The sequence below is a fragment of the Hypanus sabinus genome, chromosome 2, assembly GCF_030144855.1.
Source record: "Hypanus sabinus isolate sHypSab1 chromosome 2, sHypSab1.hap1, whole genome shotgun sequence".
NCBI classification, from domain to species: domain Eukaryota; kingdom Metazoa; phylum Chordata; class Chondrichthyes; order Myliobatiformes; family Dasyatidae; genus Hypanus; species Hypanus sabinus.
The window spans coordinates 63387160-63411344 of record NC_082707.1 but is presented as its reverse complement, the minus strand read 5'-3'; the positions used below and the strand labels follow the sequence as shown (position 1 = coordinate 63411344).

The 24185-nt window shown below is 39.3% G+C and overlaps 1 protein-coding gene and 1 long non-coding RNA gene across 2 annotated transcripts; one reads left to right on the top strand and one right to left on the bottom strand.

The window, feature by feature from the left end:
• Nucleotides 1-7758: 7758 nt before the first annotated feature.
• Nucleotides 7759-22572, bottom strand: LOC132404793 (uncharacterized). The gene is made up of 3 exons (XR_009515675.1): nt 22457-22572; nt 9176-9313; nt 7759-9000 (listed from the first exon to the last, which is right to left on the bottom strand). It is a non-coding gene; the product is annotated as an uncharacterized LOC132404793 (long non-coding RNA).
• Nucleotides 9521-14895, top strand: il12a (interleukin 12a; the record flags this gene model as incomplete). Its single annotated transcript, XM_059989276.1, has 5 exons — nt 9521-9742; nt 10021-10122; nt 10209-10265; nt 10351-10455; nt 14692-14895. Coding segments are annotated over 5 exons (672 nt in total), but the record flags the coding sequence as incomplete, so codon positions are not given.
• Nucleotides 22573-24185: the final 1613 nt, after the last annotated feature.

Genomic DNA, 24185 nt, shown 5'->3' with positions numbered 1-24185 from the left:
TATTTCAAAGTTCAATCCAAATGGACACATTAGAGAATCCCTCAAATAATATCCTCTAAATACCGCTGCTACGTCTTCCCTTATTACAAAGGCAAACCCACTGTACCACCCCCCCCCACCATTATTCCTACTCTAGTTTTGCCTCAAACATTTGTATCCAGAAACATTAAGCTGCAAATCCTGCCAAATTTCTGTTGAGGCTCCCTAGATTCAATCCACACCCTCAATGCATCCACTTTACTTGTTAAGTTATATGCATTGAAATAAAAGTAATTTTGTTCTATCTGCCTTTTACTGGGAACATGCCTCTCCTTATTGCTAGGCTTACACATTTTGGTTGTTGGCTATATCCCTGCCATCTCACTGATTTCTCTTGTGAAACTTCTACCCCATATCAACCTGCTTTAAATGCTCCCTGGTAGCAAAAGCAAACTTTCCACTATAAAATTGCCCCCCCTCTAATTTTAATGCTACCATCCCTCTTGTACAAGTTACTTCAATCGGTTGAAGGTACAGGAGTCTCAGAACTCATACCACCAGGTTCAAGAACAATTACTATCCCTCAACCATCAGGCTCTTGAGTAAAAGGGGATAGCTACACTCAACTTCATTTTCCCCATCATTGAAATATTCCCACACTAGTAATCTGACTCTTATTGTATGATACTCTCGTTATTCATTGCTACTTGCATTTGCACAGTTTGTTGTCTTCTGCACTCTAGTTGATCTTTCAATTATCTTGTTATAGTTACTATACTATAGATTTGCTGAGTATAGCCACAAGAGAGAGAGTCTCAGGGTTGTATATGGGTGACATACATGGGTGATAATAAAAGTTACTTTGAACTTTGAACTTCTACCCCCCTAATGGTCCAAAATCCTGAATCCCTGCGTCCTGCACCAGCTCTTCAACCAACCATTCAACTGGCCTATCTTTCTGCTCCTCAAATCACTAGCACATGGCACTGGGATTAACTACTCTCAAGGCCCTGCATTTTATTTCTTACCCAGCTCCTGCAGTACCTGCAGGATCTCACCCTTGTTCTGCCTACATCATTTGTGCCAATGTGTAAAATGACCTCTGCACTTCACCCTCCTCCTCTACACCAACTCAGGGACATCCTTGACCTCGGCACCTGAGAGGCAACAAAGTCTCCTGGTGTCTTTTCTGAAGTTATACAATCTCCTGCCTGTCTCCTAACAGTTACATTTTCTATCACTGGTGCTCTGCCTGCCACAGTGCCACTGACCTGGCTGCTGTTGTGCCCTGATAGGATATTCCCCCTTACCCCACCCTACCCACAAGCTGTAGCTAAATGATATGAATGGAATGATACCAGGGGATCCCTATTCTGACTGCCTACTTACTTTACATAACCCATTTATCTGTACCTTAAGAGTGACCCCCTCAGTAAAAATCAACGAAGCCCTCAAGCACCCAGATGATCTTGAGTACATCCAACTGCACCTCCATTTCCTTAACCTGGTCTCTCAGGAGCTGAGTTGTTACACTTCCCACAGATGCAATCATCAGGGAGACCATGAGGTTCCCTGACTTCTCACGTCTTGTAGGAAGGTTCCACTACCTTAACTACCATCTTGCCTACACCAATTCAAGTACCAAGGATACAGAGACAACAAAATAAAATTTTACTTGCTCCTCGCTATGCTTTCTTTTAAAGGGCTGCTAGCACTCTCCACACCCGAGTCACTAACTCTGCCTCTCCACCATGAAGCCTAGGGTTTCCATTCTAGCACTGACCACTTCAACAATTAGCCTCTCCATTTGAGGCTAACTATTAGCAAATCCCAGGAATTAACTCTTTTAAACATTCACACCTCTTACTCTGTCCCATTGTTTGACGAGTGAAAAGTTGTTTGTTTCCTCTGAATTGGTCAAGTGCATTTTATTTCATTGACTACTATCAATGTGCTACCCAGATTTCGATACTCAGACTTCCAATGCAATGATATGGATTATAGCTGCATTAAGCCTGATGTTTTCAAGTTATTTCTTTCTCTGCACATGAGCATTTTGAAAACATTGACAGAAAAGATGAAAATTAAGTAAACAATCCATGTGTAAATTGGTATATTGAAAAGGCTCAGTCTTGTAATTACATACTTGCTGTCCACACTGCAAGAGGCAGTTCTGTAAAATGTTATTCTTCTTACGGATTACAAGGTTTGTTTGAAATGGAAAATTACATCTAGAATCTCCAAAACTCTAATCAAAATTCAACCCACCTGTCAAAATTAGTTATGTTGCATAACCATAAATAATAATGTTCAAAAATAAAAACAGATCTGATACTTCAGAGGCACAAATATATGATAAGCATTTGGCTTTATTTTAAATAAAAGCATCTTGGCTGCAATATTAAAAAATAATTTGTTTTACTCTATGGAGTTCTTCTGTTACACATATGCACTATGTAAACATATTACCAAGATTAATCCTAAAAAGGATTAATCAAGGACGTTGCCTGGATTGGGGAGCATACCTTATGAAAATAGGTTGACTGTACTTGGCCTTTTCTCCTTGGAGTGATGGAGGATGAGAGGTGACCTGATAGAAGTGTACAAGATGATGAGAGGCATTGATCGTGTGGATAGTCAGAGGCTTTTTCCAGGGCTGAAATGGTTGCCACAAGAGGACACAGGTTTAAGGTGATGAGGAGTAGGTACAGAGGAGATGTCAGGGATATGTTTTTTACTCAGAGTGGTCAGTGCGTGAAATGGGCTGCCGGCAACGGTGGTGGAGGTGGATATGATAGGGTCTTTTAAGAGATTTTTGGATAGGTACATGGAGCTTAGAAAAATAGAGGGCTGTAGGTAAGCTTAGTAATTTCTAAGGTAGGACATGTTTAGCACAACTTTGTGCTGTAGGTTTTCTATGTTTCTGAGTGTAATTGCATGGCACGGAGTGATTTGGTTGACAAACTATGCTTCTACCCTGCAGTTTCTGTTCAGCAACATTCAAGAGGACTCAAGAAAGAAAAAACTGATTTGTTTGAAATCAAACTGCTGCTGAGTCCTGATGCCTTGGGATTAAATTGTTTCAATGCAAACTCATCACACTGACTATGACATCTCTTTTATTCTGTTTCAGCTTAAAAAAAATTCTGTTTTGAAGAGAAGAATTGCAACGGATGCAGTGCATGTTCAGAACATAACTAGCTGTGGTTTTCTTAGGAGGCATTTCCAAAAAAAATCTAATATAAAGCCAAATATTGCAGCATGGATAGAAAATATGCTGTAGGCAAGCAACTACATATTAAACCTAATTGACAGTTGTGTATATTGAAGTAGTACTGCAAGAGATGCACTTCAAGGTTTAATACTGGAACCTTTGGTGCACTATGTATGAAATGCCACCTTATGTATAGAAACTGTACAAAACTTTGAAATCTTTTCTATGCATGGAATAGTAATTTGTCACATAGAAAAAAAATGATGCACATAATAATAGAATGAAAAGAAACACTGGGGAAACTTCTTCAGATGTCTTAGAAGAGAAAGTCTGGCAAACAAATGAAGTTAGCTGTGCTCATTTCAGAAAGCAAGGCGACAAATAGGTCAAGATCATTAGATGTTTAAAGTCAGGGCACAGATAAACAGAAGTGGATAAATATATGATACAGCTTTAATATTACACCTTTTTAGAAATGATACAAAGTATACTAAAATATATAATACAATACAATATATATTATTGCAGAATTGGCCACAATTATTCCACCATTCCACAGGCATGGACTAACAAGAATACAACGTCCTTACCAGAATATTTTGTTTGGATAAACAAGTCTAAGCTAGAGGAGTATGCAAAGATAGTATAACGTGCTCCCTAAGTCCTACAAGAACCACATAAATTACAGATGAATTCTACAAGGCGATTGGCACCAAGTTTGCATCCTGAATGTCCATTTCTGCCATGCACAGATTACCATGGCTGCATTGCATCCCTTCCACAAAATTCACCGCAGTTGTCAATCCTGGCCACGTCAACAACTCATTCCCAACATGTAACTTCTGCCACCAAGAAGTGCTAATGCAGAGAGGAAGTTGCTAATGACCACCATAACACCATAAGTTATAGGAGCAGAATTAGGCCATTTGCCCCATCAAGTTGGCTCCACCATTTCATCATGGCTGATCCATTTTTCCCCTCAGCCCCAATCTCCTGCCTTCTCCCTGTATCACTTCATGCCTTGACCAATCAAGAATCTATCAACCTCTGCAATAAATGACTTAGCCTCTACAGCTGCCCCTGGCAACAGATTCACTATTCTCTGGCTAAAGAATATTCCTCTTTATCTCCATTCTAAAACGTCGCCCTCTATTCATAGGCCGTGCTCTCTGGTCCGAGACTGTCCCAACACAGGAAACATCCTCTCCACATCCACTCTATCAAGACCTTTCACCATTCAATAGGTTTTAATTAGATCATCCTTCATTCTTTTGAATTCTAGTGAGTACAGGTTGAGAGCCATTAAACACTTCATATGCAAGCCATTCAATCCTGAAATCATTTTTGTGAACTTCCTTTAATCCTCTCCAAAGTCAGCATATACTTTCTAAGAGGCACAAAAATGCTCACAATACTTCAAGTGAAGTCTCACCAATGCCTTATAAAGCCTCAACATTAAATCCTTGCTTTTATATTCTAGCCCTCTTGAAATGTGTGCTAATATGCATTTGCCTTCCTCGCCCAGATTCAACATACAAATTAATGTTTAAAAAGTCCTGCACAAGGACTGCTTCTTCTTTGCCCATCCTCATATCTGTCTAAGTCCGTTTGTAGCTGCTCTACTTCGCCACAACAAAGCCATCAATTCCATTATCCAAGTCGCTGACATATACAATATAAAGTGAAGCAGTCCCAACATAGACCCCTGTGGAATACCACTAGTTTCCGGCAGCCAACCAGTAAAGTCTCTCTTTATTCCCACTCTTTGCCTCCTGTCAATTAGCCACTTTTTTACTCATGCTAGCATGTTCCTGTAATATCATGTTAAGCAGCCTCATGGGTGGCAACATATCAAAGACCTTCTGAAAATCCAAGTACACAACATCAACCAATTCTCTTTCGTCTATTCTGCTTGTTATGTCTTCAAAGAATTCCAACAGATTTGTCAGGCAAGATTTTCCCTTGAGGAAACCATGCTGACTACAGCCTATTTTATCATATGCCCCCAAGTAACCCAAAACCAAATTCTTAAAAATTAACTCCAGCATCTTCACGACCACTGTAGTCAGACAAACTGGCCTATATTTTCCTTTGTTATGCCTCTCTCCCTTCTTGAAGAGTGGAGTGACATTTGCAATTTTCCAGTCTTCTGGAACCATTTCAGGATCTAGTGATTCTTGAAAGATCAGTACTAATGCTTCCACAATCTCTTCAGCCACCTCCTTCAGAACACCGGGGGTACACCATCTTGTCCAGGTAATCTATCTACCTTCAAAGTTTTTAATTTCCCAAGAACTTTCTCCCTAGTAATGGCAGCTTTGCACACTCCTGACCCCTGACACCCTGGAACTCCCAACATACTGTTAGTGTCTTCCACAGTGAAGACTAATGCAAAATACTTATACACAGTTCCCCATGTCCTCACCTACCACCCCACCAGCCTCCTGGTCCAATATATAATTCTCTGTAACTTCTGCCACCTCCAACGGGATCCCAAGCTCCTCTTTCCCTCCTCACCTTTTTGCTTTCCGCAGGGATCGCTCCCTACGCGACTCCCTTGTCCATTCGTTCCCCCCCATCCCTTCCCACCAATCTCCCTCCCAGCATTTATCCATGTAAGCAGAACAAGTGCTACACCTGCCCTTACACTTCCTCCCTCACCACCATTCAGGGCCCCAGACAGTCCTTCCAGGTAAGGCGACACTTCACCTGTGAGTCGGCTGGTGTGGTATACTGTGTCCGGTGCTCCCGGTGTGGCTTTCTTTACTGGTGAGACCCAACGCAGACTAGGAGACCATTTCGCTGAACACCTACGCTCTGTCCGCCAGAGAAAGCAGGATCTCCTAGTGTCCACATATTTTAATTCCACGTCCCATTCCCATTCTGATATGTCTATCCATGGCCTCTTCTACTGTCAAGATGAAGCCACACTCAGGTTTGAGGAACAACACCTTATATACCGTCTGGGTAGCCTCCAACCTGATGGAATGAACATTGAATTCTCTAACTTCTGTTAATGCCTATTCTCCCCTTCCTAACCCACCCCTTATTTATTTATCTATTTATTCTCTCTCTCTCTCTCTCTCTCTCTCTCTCTCCTCTCTCTCTCTTCTCTCTCTCTCTCTCTCTCTCTCTCTCTCTCTCTCTCTCTCTCTCTCTCTATCTATCTCTCTCTTCTCTCTCTCCCCCTCTCACAATCACTCCTTGCCTGCTCTCCATTTCCCTCTGTTGCTCCACTCCCCTTTCTTTATCTCTAGGCCTCCCATCCCATGATCCCCTCCCTTCTCTGGCTCTGTATCCCTTTTGCGTATCAACTTTCCAGCACTTAGCTTCATCCCTCCCCCTCCTGTCTACCCATGTCATTTTGGATCTCCCCCTCCCCCTCTCACTTTCAAATCTCTTACTGTCTCTTCTTTCAGTTAGTCCTGACGAAGGGTCTTGGCCCAAAACGTCGATGGTACTTCTCCCTATAGATGCTGCCTGGCCTGCTGCGTTCCACCAGCATTTTGTGTGTGTTGCTTGAAATATTTTGTATCCATCTGAACTGACCTGCTTAATATTTCTTCTGGAACTTCCAACAATGCACCAATATCTTTTCTACTTTTAGACATAAAAGTGCAACCAACTAGGCTAGGGGCATAAGATAAAACAAGATAACAGTGAATATTTTTAGAGAAAGAAAGAGATTTGATTACTGACAAATTAAGAAGTGTTAGAAATGGTCATGTTGAGAAGAAGCTAAATGCAATCCAATGATGGGAGGGAGGGGTGCAGCTTGGTCGAGCCCCATTGCTCAGTCCATTGCAAAAGGCAGGAGCTCCCACCAGCTATCCAATTCAATTCAATTTCCATTTCCCATTCCCATTCTGGCATGATTGTATATGGCCTCCTCTTCTACCAGGTTGAAGCTAAACTCAGGTTGGAGGAGCAACACCTCATATTCTGTCGGCTTCTGACAGCATGAACATGAATTCCTCTAACTTCTGGTAATTTCTCTCACCTCCTTCCTTCCTTCTTTTTCCATTCTCCACTCCCCCTTCTCCTCACCTGGCCATCACATTCCTCTGGTTGCCCTCCACCTCCCCTTTCTTCCATCATCCACTGTCTTCTATTAGCTTTCTTCTTCAGCCTTCTGTCTCTTTCACCTATCCCCACCTAGACTCCTACTTCATCCTCCCTCTCCTACCCACCCACCTTCCTCTTCACCTGGTCTCACGTTATCACCTGCCATGTTGTACTCCTCCCCTCTCCCCATTTTTATATTCAGACTTCTCCCCTCTTCTTCTCTTCTGCAGTCCCGATGAACGCCAACTGTTTACTCCCATTCATAGATGTTGCCTGACTTAAAGAGTTCCTCCAGCATTTAGGGTGTATTGCTCAAGATTTCCAGCATCTTCAGAATCTCTTGTGCATTTGAAAATGCAATGGTAATTTTGAAATACTATCCTATTAGAATGATTGGCTAGAAGATCCTGAAATAACACAAAATGTTATTGAATACCAAGCGAGGCATGCACAGGCAACAAATGGAATCAGATTTATTATCACTGGCATGTTTTGTGACACAGCAGACTATAAATGTTCACATCACAAAGAAAACAAAAATCAAATTTATCCTTAAGCATTCTTAAGACAAATTTATTTTAAGAACGAAAACTATTACATTCATTCAAATATAGACAAGTTTAGAATTGACATTTTGACATGGTAAATGGTAGGGCATTGAGGAATGATGCATCAGAGTGATCTAGGAATAATGGTGCATCGTTCCCTGAAAGTGGAATCTCATGTGGATAGGGTGGTGAAGAAAGCTTTTGGTATGCTGGCCTTTATAAATCAGAGCATTGAGTATAGGAGTTGTGATGTAATGTTAAAATTGTACAAGGCATTGGTAAGGCCGAATTTGGAGTATTGTGTACAGTTCTGGCCACCGAATTATAGGAAAGATGTCAACAAAATAGAGAGGAGATTTACTAGAATTTACCTGGGTTTCAGCACCTAAGTTACAGAGAAAGATTGAACAAGTTAGGTCTTTATTCTTTGGAATGTAGAAGGTTGAGGGGGGAGTTGATAGAGGTGTTTAAAATTATGAGGGGTATAGATAGAGTTGATGTGGATGGGCTTTTTACATTGAGAGTAGGGGAGATTCAAACAAGAGAACACGAGTTGAGAGTTAGGGAGGGGTAACAACAGGGGGAACTTATTTACTCAGAGAGTGTTAGCTGTGTGGAAGGAGCTTGCAGTAGAAGTGGTAGAGGCAGGTTCCATATTGTCATTTTAAAAAAACAATTGGATAGGTATATGGACAGGAAAGGAATGGACGGTTATGGGCTGAGTGCAGGTCGGTGGGACTAGGTGAGAGTAAATGTTCAGCACGGACTAGAAGGGCTAAGATGACCTGTCTCCGTGCAGTAATTGTTATATGGTATTAGAAACGCGTTCTGTAAAGTTACTGATTTCTTGACAGTCGGGTTGGTTTGGGGAATCTACTTTTGCTGTATTTTTCTTTGAAAATCATGAAAAGGAAACGCAAACCTTGAATTGAGGACCGTTTCCCCATTAGTGAGCGGTTGCAGCTCTACCACGAAACCTGATTTGGGGAGATTCATTGTGATATCAATGAAACTTAGAAACAGACACTTATGAACTTTTTCTAAGAAAGTGTGGTAGATTCTCCTGCGTACGACTCAGTGGAGTGCGGCTTTGAAAACTCCGACCCACTTGGCATTTGAGACACGGCCGACATCTGCACCCCTGCCTTCTCCCCGCCTCCTTCACGAAACTCTGCGGAGTTTTCCTGTGTTTCCCTGAAATAGGATGAGGAAAATGGAACGAAATTAAGGATGACACCAAGTCACTTAGAGACACCGCAATAAATAGCAAAATTAGATCAAAGAGACGCTCAGTAGAGACAAAACTATAAAGAGAAAGCGAAAAACGATGCGTAGAACGAAAGGTAAAAGTAAACAAGGTATGAAGCACCTTCAAGGAATTTTTGCTGTCTTCACATTCCATGATCAATCCACGAATCCATATTGAAAATGACGGGAACGGGTGGGAGGGGGGAAATCCCCTCACTGCCTATAAAGTGTGTAGACGGTGCTGAGTATAAAGCAGGATCTGTGAACACAAGCAGAGAGTGCAGTTGAACTTTAACGCAAGTTTTCTCTGGCCTGCCGACACAATGATGATATTTCTAGAAGTCATCGGTTAGTCTGAATATTGCGCGAATTATGAAAACATGTTTTATATCATTGGAAATGTATCTAGCATGAAAAAATCTTGATAGCATTGAAGGAATAAACGTTGAAAGTGTGAAGGGTCTGACTTAAACAGATTCGGCAATTACCACGACAGATCTTTGTTTTCTTCTTAATTTCAGGTTTAACTCCCAGGGTACAGAAAGCTGCGATCCTGATAACGGTTTACATTCAGCTTTCCTGCTTCTCCTTTGGAAGTCCGATTGAAAAATATCATAAAATAGATGTTGAGAAGTGCCTGGATATTTCAAAGTTGTTACTCAAAGAGGTTAAGGAGAGCCTAATGCACGTGAGTACTCCGTAACTCCACGGTGCGCGGTTAAAGCTGGGAGTCCGGCGAAATGCCGAAAATCCATCTTTCATAAATCTTTGCGGAGAAGCGCAGGCAGGGCTGGGTCACAAGTGATTCGTCTTTTATCAGCGTTCTGAAATGACAGTTGTATGCTGCTCTCATCTTTTGTTTTATTTGTGGGTCGTTAACTTCAATCACGGGGGAAAGTTGCGTAATTTTCTGCTCGGTGGCTTTTGTTGCACATTTGGAAATGTAAACCTGTTGTCCTTTACCAGCCCGATGTGACTGAAGGGTTCAACTGCAGCGACACTGAGATTGTGCTAGAAGATATCACAGCGAATCATACCAGCACTCTCTTGGCTTGTGCTCCAAAGCAGGTGAGCGAGTACCGCATAATCTGGCCACGAGATCGTTTATATGGCCAAACCACCCCAAGCTTATGTTGTACTCTGTAAATCTGCAGGAGTCCAGCAGATGCGAGAGAAGTGCGAATCGCCTGAACTGCCTCCGATCCAGCCAGGTATAGGAATGCAAGTTTTAACTTTCATCTCAGTCGCTGATTTCAATTGCATCCAACGTAATGCCGAGTACTTTTTTACCCACAGTGCTATCAAAACATCTCCGCGGACCTGCAGATTTACCAGGCTAAACTACAGAACTTCACCCATGTCACCAATAACGTGTGCAAGAAGATATCCACACTCTTAAAGGTAAACTTAAAAATCCACATATTTATTTCTTTACAAGAATTGTATGAACTCCGAACCTCCAAGAAAATCCCTGCAAATATTGGAAAGTCGTCAACATGCCAAAAAAAAATCAAGTCTTTCGTTTAGTAGATTTCTTAAAGTACTGAGAGAGTTCCATTTTCGAATGAAGCTAAAATGAAAGTGTGTTGCGAGACATTAGTACGTTTCAAGGCACAGCCGGTCACTACTGAGTCCTGCCCACTTTTGCTACGCCACCCGGTTGTCAATCTAAAAGACGCGGTAAACAATCCCTTTGCTTTCGCCAGTCTGTCTTTCCAATCTTAACAGGAAAATCAAATCCTCAGCATCTAAAGACCACTTCTCCAGCTTCCCCCTGCAAGATAAAAGAACCGAAGCCTTCAAAAGTATGCGCCCGTCACTCCCACTTCCCCGCGTGTTCTACTTGTCATTGTGCATTCTCTCTCGTAATAAGCTTCTCCAACATAGTATTGTTCTACTTTTTTCTCTGCTTTGACTCAATGAATTATTGTTGGCTCATCGCTTGCTATTTCCATCCCAAACAATCCTGTACAGAATTGCTTTAGGAATTACTATTGTCCACGTTTTCTCATTTCTTTGTTGTCATATTCAATGAATGGCCTCCACGCATACAGTCTTGACACCAGCTCCATCTAGGCATCATATCTCCTCACAACAACCTATCCTACCCTCACTCCTACCAACCATTGTTAGGAATCTAGTCATTTAATGGTTGTACAATCTTCTACCTAAATTATGACCAACATCTTCATCCATCACAAAGTTTGTACCTTCACTAAAATACTGGATGGGATGATAATAAGTGAAAATACTGGATGGGATAGACATGATAAAGTTGAAAGTAGGAAGTGTAGCATCTCTGAAAGTAGAAATTATCACTGGGTCCATATGAGTTATTTTTGCCCTGGATTGTTAAAAGCATGACCTCACCTATTGCTGAGGTTCTGACCGCAATTTTCTAGAACTCCTCAGCTACAGGAGAAGTTCCAAATGGTTGGAAAATATTGGTTGCTAACATTGTACACTAACATTTAACGTTGTTCAAACAGAGAGAAAGGGATAAATAAGACAGCTGAATAGTGAGGAAAATTATTAGAGCCCATTCTAAGAAATAGTATAAATCTTAATTTACAATGGAAATATGTACTAATGTGATTTTATAGGAAGATATTATCTGACAGTAGATAATATCTAGGTCAGTAGGGTTGTGCATTCAGTGTCATCTACATAGTGTTTAGTTTTTGATATGGTTCCACATGGCTGACTAGTTCAAAAAGTCAAAAAAGGGAGTTAAATTGAAAAATAAAATTAATTGTTGGTAGAAAGTAAAGGGTAATTTATGTGCCTGAAAATCTGTCATCAGTTGGAATACATAGTCCTCAGTGTTCTCCAACATATTCCAATGATTAAGCTTGAGAGGTGGAAAACAGGATCAAATTTTGCTAATTGTACAAAATTGGCTGTGGTTGACAATGAGGAGGAAAGCTTTTGATTGCAGTGGGACTTTCATGGTTTGATCAATTATGCAGAGGAAAGGGAATTTAATCCAGAAAAGTACAAGGTAATGAGAAAGTACCATAGAAAAAATGAATATAAATAAGTGTAAGAATATTGAATGTTGAAAACAAAGAAACCCTGGAGTTTTTCTGCATTAATCATTAAGGATAATACATCATACCATTAATATGGTTAAAAAGCTATATGGTCCACTTTTAATCAGGGCATTAAATACAATATCAGACTACTGGAACTTTAGTCAATACTTGTTATGTCACAGTGTATGCTGACAGATGAGTGAACCCAGGTACAGAGGAATGACAGACTCCCACATAGAAACAGAAACAAGAGTTCATTCATAGGAATTCCAGCAGAACATTGGTGGCTGGACTAAGTGACACCATGAGATGTATCATTCTCAAACAAGGACCCTGCAATAAGCGCTAATCAGGATTCCACTTTAAATAATCACTGTACGTGGGAAACCCATGCCAGTCAAAATAATCCTGAAAAGATTAAACAGAAAGCACAGGATTTGATGACTCTGGATAAGACACCAATTAACAAATACAGGTGCACTCCTCAAAGGCTCATGACAAGTTAAGCTACACCTTAAGCATTATGCATAGAGTATTGGCAACCACATTACAGAAAAAATGATTGCTCTATAAGAGACATTGAGATGATTTATAGAAACTATGCCACATCTAGAAAATATTGGTTATAAGGAAAAATTACATTATTCGGACTTGATTTTGTTGGGAAAGTGGAGGCCAAGGAGAGACCATTGAGATGTATAAAATTATGAGGGACCTGGAAGGAATAAATAGAAAGGATCTATTTCATTGAGAAGAATCAGGGAGCATAGACTTAAAATAATTGGCTGAATGGTTATTAGAGAAACAAGAATTTTTGTTTTAAATCTGGGGATGATGGGAGTTCTAAATGTTCTGTCTGTATTTGAAGAGTTGAGATCAGGTGGGCCTCAGATGAAGGAGGATTTCTGATATCTGCTACATTTCAGTTTGAGAAACCATTTGCAAGCCCTGTGTTCTGTTTAACTCTGATTTAGCTTCTGTTCTCTCCCAATAACATGAGCTGTAGCAGCTTTCTCTCTACTGTATGTCTAATTTATGCCTTTTCTTATATTTTATCTAATGCATTCAGTCATATATTGAGCAGATTTGCATTCTCCATTTCCCTTAAACGTCAACTTAGACTGTATCATACAGTCCATATTGTGTTCTGAAACTAAATTAGTTTCCCCATTTTACTGAACTGCATTATTTAGCTTGCCAATTTTTTTAAATATAAACCTTAAATTATATTTGATGATCCCTCATCAAATTCACTCCTTGCAACATCTGTAACCTCTGCCAGATCCGTATCTTCTTCCCCGCGATCTACCATCCCTTTCGATTCAATCTTTCATGTGCTTCTCAATAAAATTGTTGGGCTTTCCATCAGCCATCTAAGGTTCTGCTTTCTGGAATAATTTCAGTCACCACTCTATAAGTAATTTTACAACCCTTGCATGTGTATGAGCATGAGCACAAGGTGTCACAGAGCTAAATAATAACAAGATTCAAACTGCACAAGCTTGTACACACAAAAATTTACTTTCCTACGAAGTTCGATATGCACGAACTATTACTGCTATTACCTTTCCTTGTTTTGCATTTGTCTGTGCATTTACTGATGTCAGCATCTGTCCAGGGAGGCTGCATGAACTTCCAAAGACTGATAAATTTAGCCAAGCAGAAGAATGCTATAGTTCCATTGTATATACAAGGACATGCCAAATTAAAACAATTACGCTAATTTAGATGCATGAGTTTGGCAGGATTCAGGAAAGATTATGAAAGTTTATAAAAAATCTGCAGGTTCTAGAAATCTGAAACAAAAACGAAACACTGAAAACATTCAGTAGGTCAAGCAACATCTGTGGAAAGAGCAACAGAATTAGCATTTCAGGCCAAATACCATTTGTTTGAACTGGAAAAGAGAGAAAATCTGTTCAGATAAAGGATCTTTTACTTGAAACACCAACTCTGTTTTTCTTTCCACAGATGCTATTACATATAGGTGTTTCTAGGATTGTCCTGAGGAAGGATCATGGCCTGAAATGGCGACTTTTTATTAATTTCCGTAGCATGAATTTCATTCATACTAACTGACCTGCAGTTCCTCCTGCAGTTTGTGTGTGTCGCTTTGTATTTCCAGTGGTTGTAGAATCTCTTGTGTTCAGAATTTTTTTTAATCAGTAAAGTTTGAAAGTTTTTCATATGTGGAGTTCATATACCGGTAACTTCTAAAATATTGTTTGCTTCATTCCTTTGATCCATTGCAGTTCATATCTCTTCAGACTTCTGTCCAATCTCATTCTCCTCTTTAATCATGTATCTACTTTCTATTTTATTTTATATGTGTTTAGTCAATTAATTTCCTAATACACCTGAATTTGCCAATCATTGGGTTTTGGAAAGTTCAGTTTAATTAAAGATATAAATATTAATGTATTATTATGTACAGTACAACTTGAATTTTGTTGTTTTCTGACTATTTGATTTTTGCAAAACACTCAGCTAATTTTCTTTTCAGATTTACTTTCAGTTTACTTAAATGTACTGATCTACTCTTGATCAATTAACGATTTATGACACAAAATCAGTTTCCCAATTGTAGTATTTTTTTCCATAGGCTCTAAATTCTGATTCCACCTACGAAGATGTTTATCTTGAAGGTGGTTCAACAACAGATGAAGAAGAGAAAGATGTCATTGATTTTCCCCAGAGGATGGCTTTGTGCAAAATCCTACAGGCCTTCAAATTGCGTACTATCACAATCAACAGAGTGATGAACTATCTGCATCATACTGAAGAGTAGCTGCAAAAAAAAAATATATTTTCCATCCAGTGGAACCATCGTGTTCCCTTAACTTTTTTTTGTACTATTTATATCAGATATTTACTGTAATGCTCCACTTGGAGCAATTTATTTATTTAAATATTTATTTATTATTTATATTTTTGAGGAATAATTGTTATAATATATTAAGCAATTCCACGTCTGCCTACATAGAAAGGAGATTCAAATTTTAAAATGTTTTTTCTGATAATTTATAAGTATTAAATAAATTTATATTATTGGATTATTTTACATTTGTCATGATCATTTTATCTCTGATACATTTCGAAAGAAATGTGCAACCCTTTTGTATTAGACATTGTTTTTTCAACTTTCTTTCCTATCTCTGCCTTTCATAATTTGGCATTACAGTCAGACCCTCCTCAGCCTTCTCTGCTCCACGAAAAACCAAATCCCACAAACTGAACTCACTGTGCCAGTCAACATCCTGACAAGTCTCCTTTAGAACTCTCCACAGTGCAATTCCATCTTCCCTATCAGTGTGGCAACCAAAGCTGTGCACAATGTGACCTGACTAATATTTTATAAATGTGCATCATAATCTTCCTGTTCTTATATTTTGCTATTTAGTTAATAAAAACATATATCTGGAATGCTCTCTTTGCTATCTTATCTACCTGTGCTGCTACCTTCAGTAACATTTAGATCTACATACTAAGGTCCACAATATTCCCTGGGGGGGGGGGTTCCCACTTATACATATATATCTTACTCTTATCGGTCCTTTAAAATGTATTGTGTTGCATTTCATTGCACTGCCATTCTACTGCTAATTAATATGATCCTGTGACATAAGATTATTCATCTCTTTATCGTAAAAACCACAAATATTTGAGTCATCTGTGATCTTTTGCCATATATTTATATTAATACATAAATACAAGTACCAGCACCAATCCCTGTACCAATCCACCAGCTACAGTTTTCAAATCATAGGAACATCTCTCTACTATCACATTTTACCTCCTATTCCCATGTCATTTTTGAATCCAATTTGCCAGTTTTCCTAGGATTTCAGTCCTCCGGAACAGTACAGTTCTAATCTAAACAAGATGCTCTATACTAAACTGAAAAAAATCAACCAACTACAGATGTTGGAAATCCCAAAATAAAACAGAAAATTCTGGAAACATTCAGCAGATCGGCCAGCGTTTGTAGAAAGAGGCCTTTCAATCCAAAAATACTGTCTGACCTGCTTATTGTTTCCAGAGTTTTCTGTTATTTTGTCTCTTCCCTAAATGTTAAGTATTTGCACCACTTTGTTAGTATGCAGTCATAGCAAAGCATTACTTAATAAAGAGAAGCATTGCATGTAGCTATGTGAAGAGGCTGGGTTCTTTCAAGTTCGGGAAAAAGAAACTGCATCAGAAGTCACTTTCTTCAATACTCACTGACTACTTAAAGGTTATCCATTGCTTTCTTTTAGCCATTATGGAAGATTGTGAGCTGAAATAAACTGCTGAAGGAACTCAGCAGAATAGGCAGGCATCTGTGGAGGCAGAGATGGTTGCTATTTTGGCCTCAAGAATCTCCATCCCAGGGGTGTATTCAATATTTTGGGTCGATGTGTTGTATTAAACTATGTAAAATATTGGATGAAATTCTGCATAGTTCAAAGTGACAATTTAACTCTTTGTGAGCTCACAGAATGTAGCATGTCTGTACAAGGTAAATACTGCGGGTTTGTTAATGTATAATATTTGCTGATAGCAGATGGATTCTATCTTAGACTCGGGGACCATTAACACGAGGATGTCTGTTAGTCACTTTGAGAGCTAGGTTGATGGATTCTTTCTTAGTGTCTGTCAAATTAGCTTGATAGATTATTTTTTGGATCCGGGCTTATCACTTATATGTAATACAAGTGTTCTCTTATAGCTAAAGGAATGTTATGTCCAAAACATTGGTGGAATGATGGTTAAGGAGAGACAATTGAAGTGTCTAATTGATTTATAAGGGTATGCTGAACAGTGTTAATGAACAGGAATTGTTTGAATGAAAGAAACCAAGCTAAGTTAATGGCATGAGAACTAAAAAATCAAACCATTTGCCTGTCTTTGTCTCTCTAAGCCTGTGGAAGTCATATTCATATTCTCTCAATTCCTTGGACTTTGCCTAGGCTGGGAATCACTGTTGGTGCCTAGGACCCAGGGTGGTTTCATTGGTGAGTTAGAATACAGAGTTCCTCCAACAAAAGGAATAATCAAGTGGTGATTAAGAATCATGAGCCCTGAAACCTTTGTGACTTACTGCGCAGTGTTTTATGTGGATTATTTGTGCTTTCCATCTTTATGATAATAAATTAGGTTTAAGTTACATCTCCTGGACACATGAATAGTTTGGGTCTGATCAACCTAGCCCATTATAGTCGAGAATATCTCTTTGTCTCTGCAGATGCAACTTGACCTGTTAACTTCCCCTAGCAGTTTGTACTTTAGCTCCAGGTCTCAGCAGTCTGGTGTGTCCTAAAAATTGTTATGCCCAGTTTGAAATAATGTCCAGAAATTTGTGAACACTCAGTACTGACCTTGATTAAAAGCTACAAATATATTTTTTAAACAAATTTTCCAGTGAAAACCTGGACAAAATGCCAAGAGGATTGTTTTCTGGAAGCCTGGCTTTTGACAACAATGTGTCATGCAGGTGCAAAAATGGGGCAGTCGACTAACTCTGGGGTTGCCAACTAACTGCATCCAGAAGGACAGTGGGGCAACATTAGAAACATAGCAACCCTACCGCACAATACAGGCCCTGCAGTTCACACAAAGCAGTGCCAAACATGTCCTTATTTTAGAACTACCTACGCTTACCCATAGCCCTCTATATTTCTAAGCTCCATATACCCATCCAGGAGTCTCGTAAAAGACCCTCTCGTATCCACCTCCACCACCGCCACCCCATTCCATGCACTCACCACCCTCTGCGTAAAAAAATTACCTCTGACATCTCCTCTGTACCTACTTCAAGGACATTAAAACTATGCCCTCTCATGCTAGCCATTTCAGTCCTGGGGAAAAGCCTCTGACTATCCACACAATCAATGCCTCTCATTATCTTATACACCTCTATCAGGTCACCTTTCATCCTCCGTCGCTCCAAGGAGAAAAGGCTGAGTTCACTCAACCTATTCTCATAAGGCATGCTCCCCAATCCAGGCAACATCCTCGTAAATCTCCTCTGCACCCTTTTTATGGTTTCCACATCGTTCCTGTAGTGAGGTGACCAGAACTGAGCACAGTACTTCAAGTGGGGTCTGAACAAGGTCCTATATAGCAGCAACATTACCTCTCAGCTTTTAAACTCAATCCCATGATTGATGGAGGCTACTGCACTGCATGTCTTCTTAACCACAAAGTCAACCTGTGTAGCAGCTTTGAGTGTCCTATGGACTCGGACCCCAAGATCTCTCCGATCTTCCACACTGCCAAGAGTCTTACGATTAATGCTATATTCTGCCATCATATTTGACCTACCAAAATGAACCACTTCACGCTTATCTGGGTTGAACTCCATCTGCCACTTCTCAGCCCAGTTTTGCATCTTATTAATGTCCCACTGTAACTTCTGACAGCCATCCACACTATCCACAACATCTAAAACCTTTGTGTCATCAGATATACTAACCCATATACTAACTTCCTCATCCACGTCATTTATAAAAATCACAAAGAGTAGTGGTCCCAGAACAGATCCCTGAGGCACATCACTAGTTACTGACCTCCATGCAGAATATGATCCATCTACAACCACTCTTTGCCTTCTGTAGGCAAGCCAATTCTGGATCCACAAAGCAATGTACCCTTGGACTCCATGCCTCCTTACTTTCTCAATAAGCCTTGCATGGGGTATCTTGTCAAATGCCTTGCTGAAGTCCATATGCACTACATCTACTGCTCTTCCTTCATCAATATGTTTAGTCACATCCTCAAAAACTTCAATCAGGCTTGTAAGGCACAATCTGCCTTTGACAAAGCTGTGTTGACTATCCCTAATCATATTATGCCTCTCCAAATGTTCATAAATCCTGCCACTCAGGATCTTCTCCATCAGCTTACCAACCACTGAAGTGAGACTCACTGGTCTATAATTTCCTGGGCTATCTCTGCTCCCTTTCTTGAATAAGGGAACAACATCCACAACCTTCCAATCCTCCAGAACCTCTCCTGTCCTCATTGATTATACAAAGATCATCACCAGAGGCTCAGCAAACTCCTCCATTGCTTCCCACAGTAGCCTGGGGTGCATCCCGTCCGGTTCCGATGACTTATCCAACTTGATGCTTTCCAAAAGCTCCAGCACATCCTATTCCTTAATATCTACATGCTCAAGCTTTTCAGTCTGCTGCAAGTCATCCTACAATCATCAAGATCCTTTTCCGTAGTGAATACTGAAGCAAAGTATTAATTAAGTACCTCAGCTATCTCCTCCGGTTCCATACACACTTTTCCACTATCACACTTGATTGGTCCTTTTCTCACACGTTTTATCCTCTTGCTCTTCACATACTTGCAAAATGCCTTGGGGTTTTCCTTAATCCTGTCTGCCAAGGCCTTCTCATGGCCCCTTCTGGCTCTCCTAATTTCATTCCTAAACTCTTTCCTGCTAGCCTTATAGATCTCTATCATTCCCTAGAATTTTTTGAACCTTTCGTAAGCTCTTCTTTTCTTCTTGACTAGATTTACAACAACTTTTGTACACCACAGATCTTATACCCTACTATCCTTACCATGTCTCATTGGAACATACCTATGCAGAACCCCATGCAAATATCCCCTCAACGTTTGCCACATTACTTCCGCACGTTTCCCTGAGAACATCTGTTTCCAATTTATGCTTCCAAGTTCCTGCCTGTTAGCCACATATTTCCCCTTACTCCAATTAAACATTTCCCTAACCTGTCTGTTCCTATCCCTCTCCAATGCTATGGTAAAGGGGATAGAATTATGATCGCTATCTGCAAAATGCTCTCCCACTGAGAGACCTGACATTTGACCAGGTTCATTTCCCAATATCAGATCAAGTACAGCCTCTCCTCTTGTACACTTATCTACATATTGTTTCAAAAAACATTCCTGAACACACCTAACAAACTCCACCCCACCTAAACCCATCACTCTAGGGAGATGCCAATCTATATTTGGGAAATTAAAATCTCCCACCACAACAACCCTGTTATTATTACACCTTTCCAGAATCTGTCTTCCTATCCTTTCCTCAATGTCCCTGTTACTATTGGGTGGTCTATAAAAAACACCCAGTAGATTTATTGACCCCTTTCTATTCCTAACTTCCACCCACAGAGATACTGTAGACAACCTCTCCATGACTTGCTTCTTTTCTGCAGCTGTGACACGATCTCTGATCAACAGTGCCACACCCCAACCTCTTCTGCCTCCCTCCCTGTCCCATTTGAAACATCTAAAGCCTGGCACCTTAAGTAGCTATTCCTGTCCCTGCACCATCCAAGACTCTGTAATGGCCACAACATCATAGCTCCAAGTGCTGATCCACACTCTAAGCTCATCCGCTTTGTTCATAATACTTCTTGCATTAAAATAGACACATTACTTGTGTCACTGGAGACCTGGTCCAAAATGTCAGGTATAATTGTTCTGGGAGTAACAAATTATTTGTGCAGCAACTCTCTTTCATCATTTCAACATCAATCATGACCAGTTGTTGAAAAGAACTTCAGGAATTCTATATCTGTCCACGTCTGCCTGGTAATATTGTATTCACTGTCAAGAACAGCATTTATAATTGATCCCTGCCTACATTGCGGTAGTGATTATAGGGTGCCCCTGTGAATCGCTGTAATACTTCTGATATCCCAAGATTGCTACTAGATTAACAAAGGATTGATGGCAAATACCCTTAGTTTCACTGTCATTTCTTCTTCAAGATCAAGGGCAACATAACAGTTTCATTTACACATCATTCTGTCAGCTCAAGTTGAGTAAGTTTATTATGAAAAACCTGTAGAATTACAGCATTATGTAATGATGCTGCACTGAAAGTGGATTTATCCACCACCTTTGAAAGGGCCATTTAGTTATCCCACAGGCTGTCCCTATCACCATAGACCTATAAAAACAATCCTTCAACACTTACCAATTCCTTTTTGAAAGCTACTAGAGAATCTTCCCCTGCACCCACCCCCATACAAGTGAAGCTATCCACATCAGCGCAACTCAGATTTCAAAAGTCATGTTCGCTTTCCTCCTTCGCAATCAACTTGTTAATGGTTTTCTATTTAATAATACATTTGTCACCAAAAACAGCTTATTCTTATTTAACCCATTAAAGATATTCAAGATTATCTTTAAAAATATCAATACAGCTAACACCCTAAGCAGATTGTTTGATTTCATTTGATTGAAAAGTCTTAGGTCACAGTAAAAAAAGTTTGTCTAACCTATAACCTTAGCACCATTATATTTATGTACCATTAGATGAAATAAATTTTTCCATTTGACTGATTGAGATGTTGTGGAATTAAATTAACTCCCCTTAAAGATAGATATTTTTAGTGTGGATTCTAGTACAGAAGAGAGACTAATTATAAGTAGTTCATAACCTACCTTGCAAAGGAATTGAAATTTAAAATGTTGCTTTCTTTTTATTTCTTAAAATGTAACACAAGAAAGCAAGCAGCTTTAAGAGCTGCAATAGTATTGTCAATTTTTATGTATAGTTCAATATATATATAATTTCCAATTTTTATTTACATATAAAATAACAATAACTAATAATGCAGCAACTTATAGTTTTGTACCAAAATACTAACTTCCATATTTAAATTATCAGAATTATTTGCTATTCCAGTAACAACTTGCTGAGAAACTCCCCAGTGCAAGAAGAATAGTTCCGTAATATTTAGAAACAAATGATTAACAAAGGATTGAAGACTAGAAATCCACTGAAGTAAAAAAGAATAGGCATAGATTCCTTAGCAAGTTATAATAAATGATTTTTGATATTGTGGATGCAGTGGAAACTTAACATTGTTTAGCCTAATTACTGGACATCTCTCAGCACAACTGTGCAGTAGGCAGCCAAAACCAAGATGAGAAAACAGCATCTTAAGTCCGATCTTAAATATTCAGCTTAGAGCTATTTCAATAAAATTGAAAGTTTTCATTATCATGACCAAGATTGTTGATTGCTGATAATTGCAAACAAGAAATTAAAAGTCCTATGAAAAACAAAATCTGTTTCATCAACATAAAACAACGTACAGAGAAGCAAGATTTATTTACTTTGTTGTTAAATCTAGAAGGTCTAGTGTTTATATGATGTTCAGTAAAATATAGACTCCACGTTAATTAGTTTGGGATCTAGGGAATAAAAATAAACTGTGTCACAGATTTACTTTTACAGCAAATAGCCTTTGCTGACTTAACGAAGGAACTGTCCTTTTTACATAATCTGTGCAAAAATTTACCATCTATTTCTGAACTTCATCAAAGATTTCTTTAAATTGATTCTATTCTCATTCTACCAACACCCTTGCAGAGCATGATTACCCGTCACTTACCAAAATTCAGCTTCTGAACCAAATGTCAGTCTCCTTCAGAATTAAACCCCTGTGCGTGCTACGAATTTGTATAAGAGCAGAGAACACTGGAAGCACTTTGCAGCTCAGGCAGCACCAGCTGACTGTAAAAAAAAAGTTATCATTTCAGGGCTCTGACCTCTTGTTCAAATTGTATATCATTAGAGATAGTTTTATCGTTGGTTGGAAAGAAAGAACAAAAAGTGCAAAAGACTTGCATGATGTTAATACGAATATTTAACTTTGGATGCTAAAAGCAATTAAATATAACCTAAGAGAAATAAAACATCTAAGAGAAGTTTGCAGAGGTGCATGGATGGTAGGGATATGGAGGAATATGGTCAATGGGAATATGCAGTTTTAATAGTTCAGCATGGACCAGATGGGCTCTAGCGCTGTACTTTTCTATGAGTATGACTATACGAAATCTATCAAATGTGGAAAGGACTCGATAGAGCAGAAGTGGAGAGGATGTTTCCTATGCTGGGGGAGTCAAGGATGAGAGGGTACAGCCTCAGAATAGAGGGACATTCATTTAGAATAGTGATGGGGAGGCATTTCTTCAGCCAGAGAGTGGTGAGTCTGTGAAATACATTGCCATGGGTGCCTGTGGAGGTCCAGTCATTGGGTATATTTAAGGTGGAGGGTGATAGGCTCTCGAGTAGACGGGACATAAAGGGTTATGAGGAGCATGGAGAAGAACAGGGCTGAGGGGGAGATGGATCAGCCATGTTGAAATGGCAGAGAAGACTCGATAGGACAAATGACCCAATTCTGCTCCTTTATCTCATGCTCTTACGCTCTTAAAATGCAAAAAGTACAAGGCAGGCCTGGAGTGCAACAACAGTGCAAAAAATATACTGGATTATCTATAAGGCCAGGAACAATGTAACATCTAATAGCAGATTTCATAACTTTATTGCAGAAATGGAAGGGTGATTTCTATTTGGGAATAAGTATTTTTGATGTGTATATATGTCAAGGTTAAAAAGTCACCTAGGCCTGAGTTACATCTATTTGAAAGCAGAATTAATAGGGAATTGGGCAAAAAAGAACATAGAGCCATACGCAACTTCTTTCCCCAATCCCAAATGATAAATAAACACATTAAAAATGTCCATTTTGGAGTGAATATGGATAATGTGCAACCATATAAAACATCTCTTCAAAGCAAAAGAAAATTTAAATTCCTTTGCTTTCACTGCATTGGGAAAAAAAAACCTTTTGTTCAGTTAACTAAATAAAGGAATGGGGAAAAAGTATCCAAAATGCCAGCTTTCGCCCTTGCAGAGCTAGCAATCAGATCATCAATATGGATCAGTTGGTAATTTTAGGAGACAGCTAAGAGAAAGAAACAGAATTAGAGTTTCTATCAATGCACAAATCATTAGACCTACAATTTTCCAAGCATTGACACATTAACCGAAGAAATGATGATAGAATGACAAGCATGACTAAGCATAATACTGTGGTTTAATTTAGGTCAAATGACTTCGGCCACAAGGGAGAGGAATAGCAGAAAATTCTTGAAAATCCTTCACGTTTGCTCATTTCTATGCAGAGTGCATTTCACTGTGAAGTATTTCATAAAGTCAGATTGAACAGTTTTCAGAACTTCCTATTTACTTATACCAACTCTTTTTAAACTCCAAACTGCTGATCAGAGAATTCCTTTCAAAAATAACCTATTACATATGTGATAAATATATAA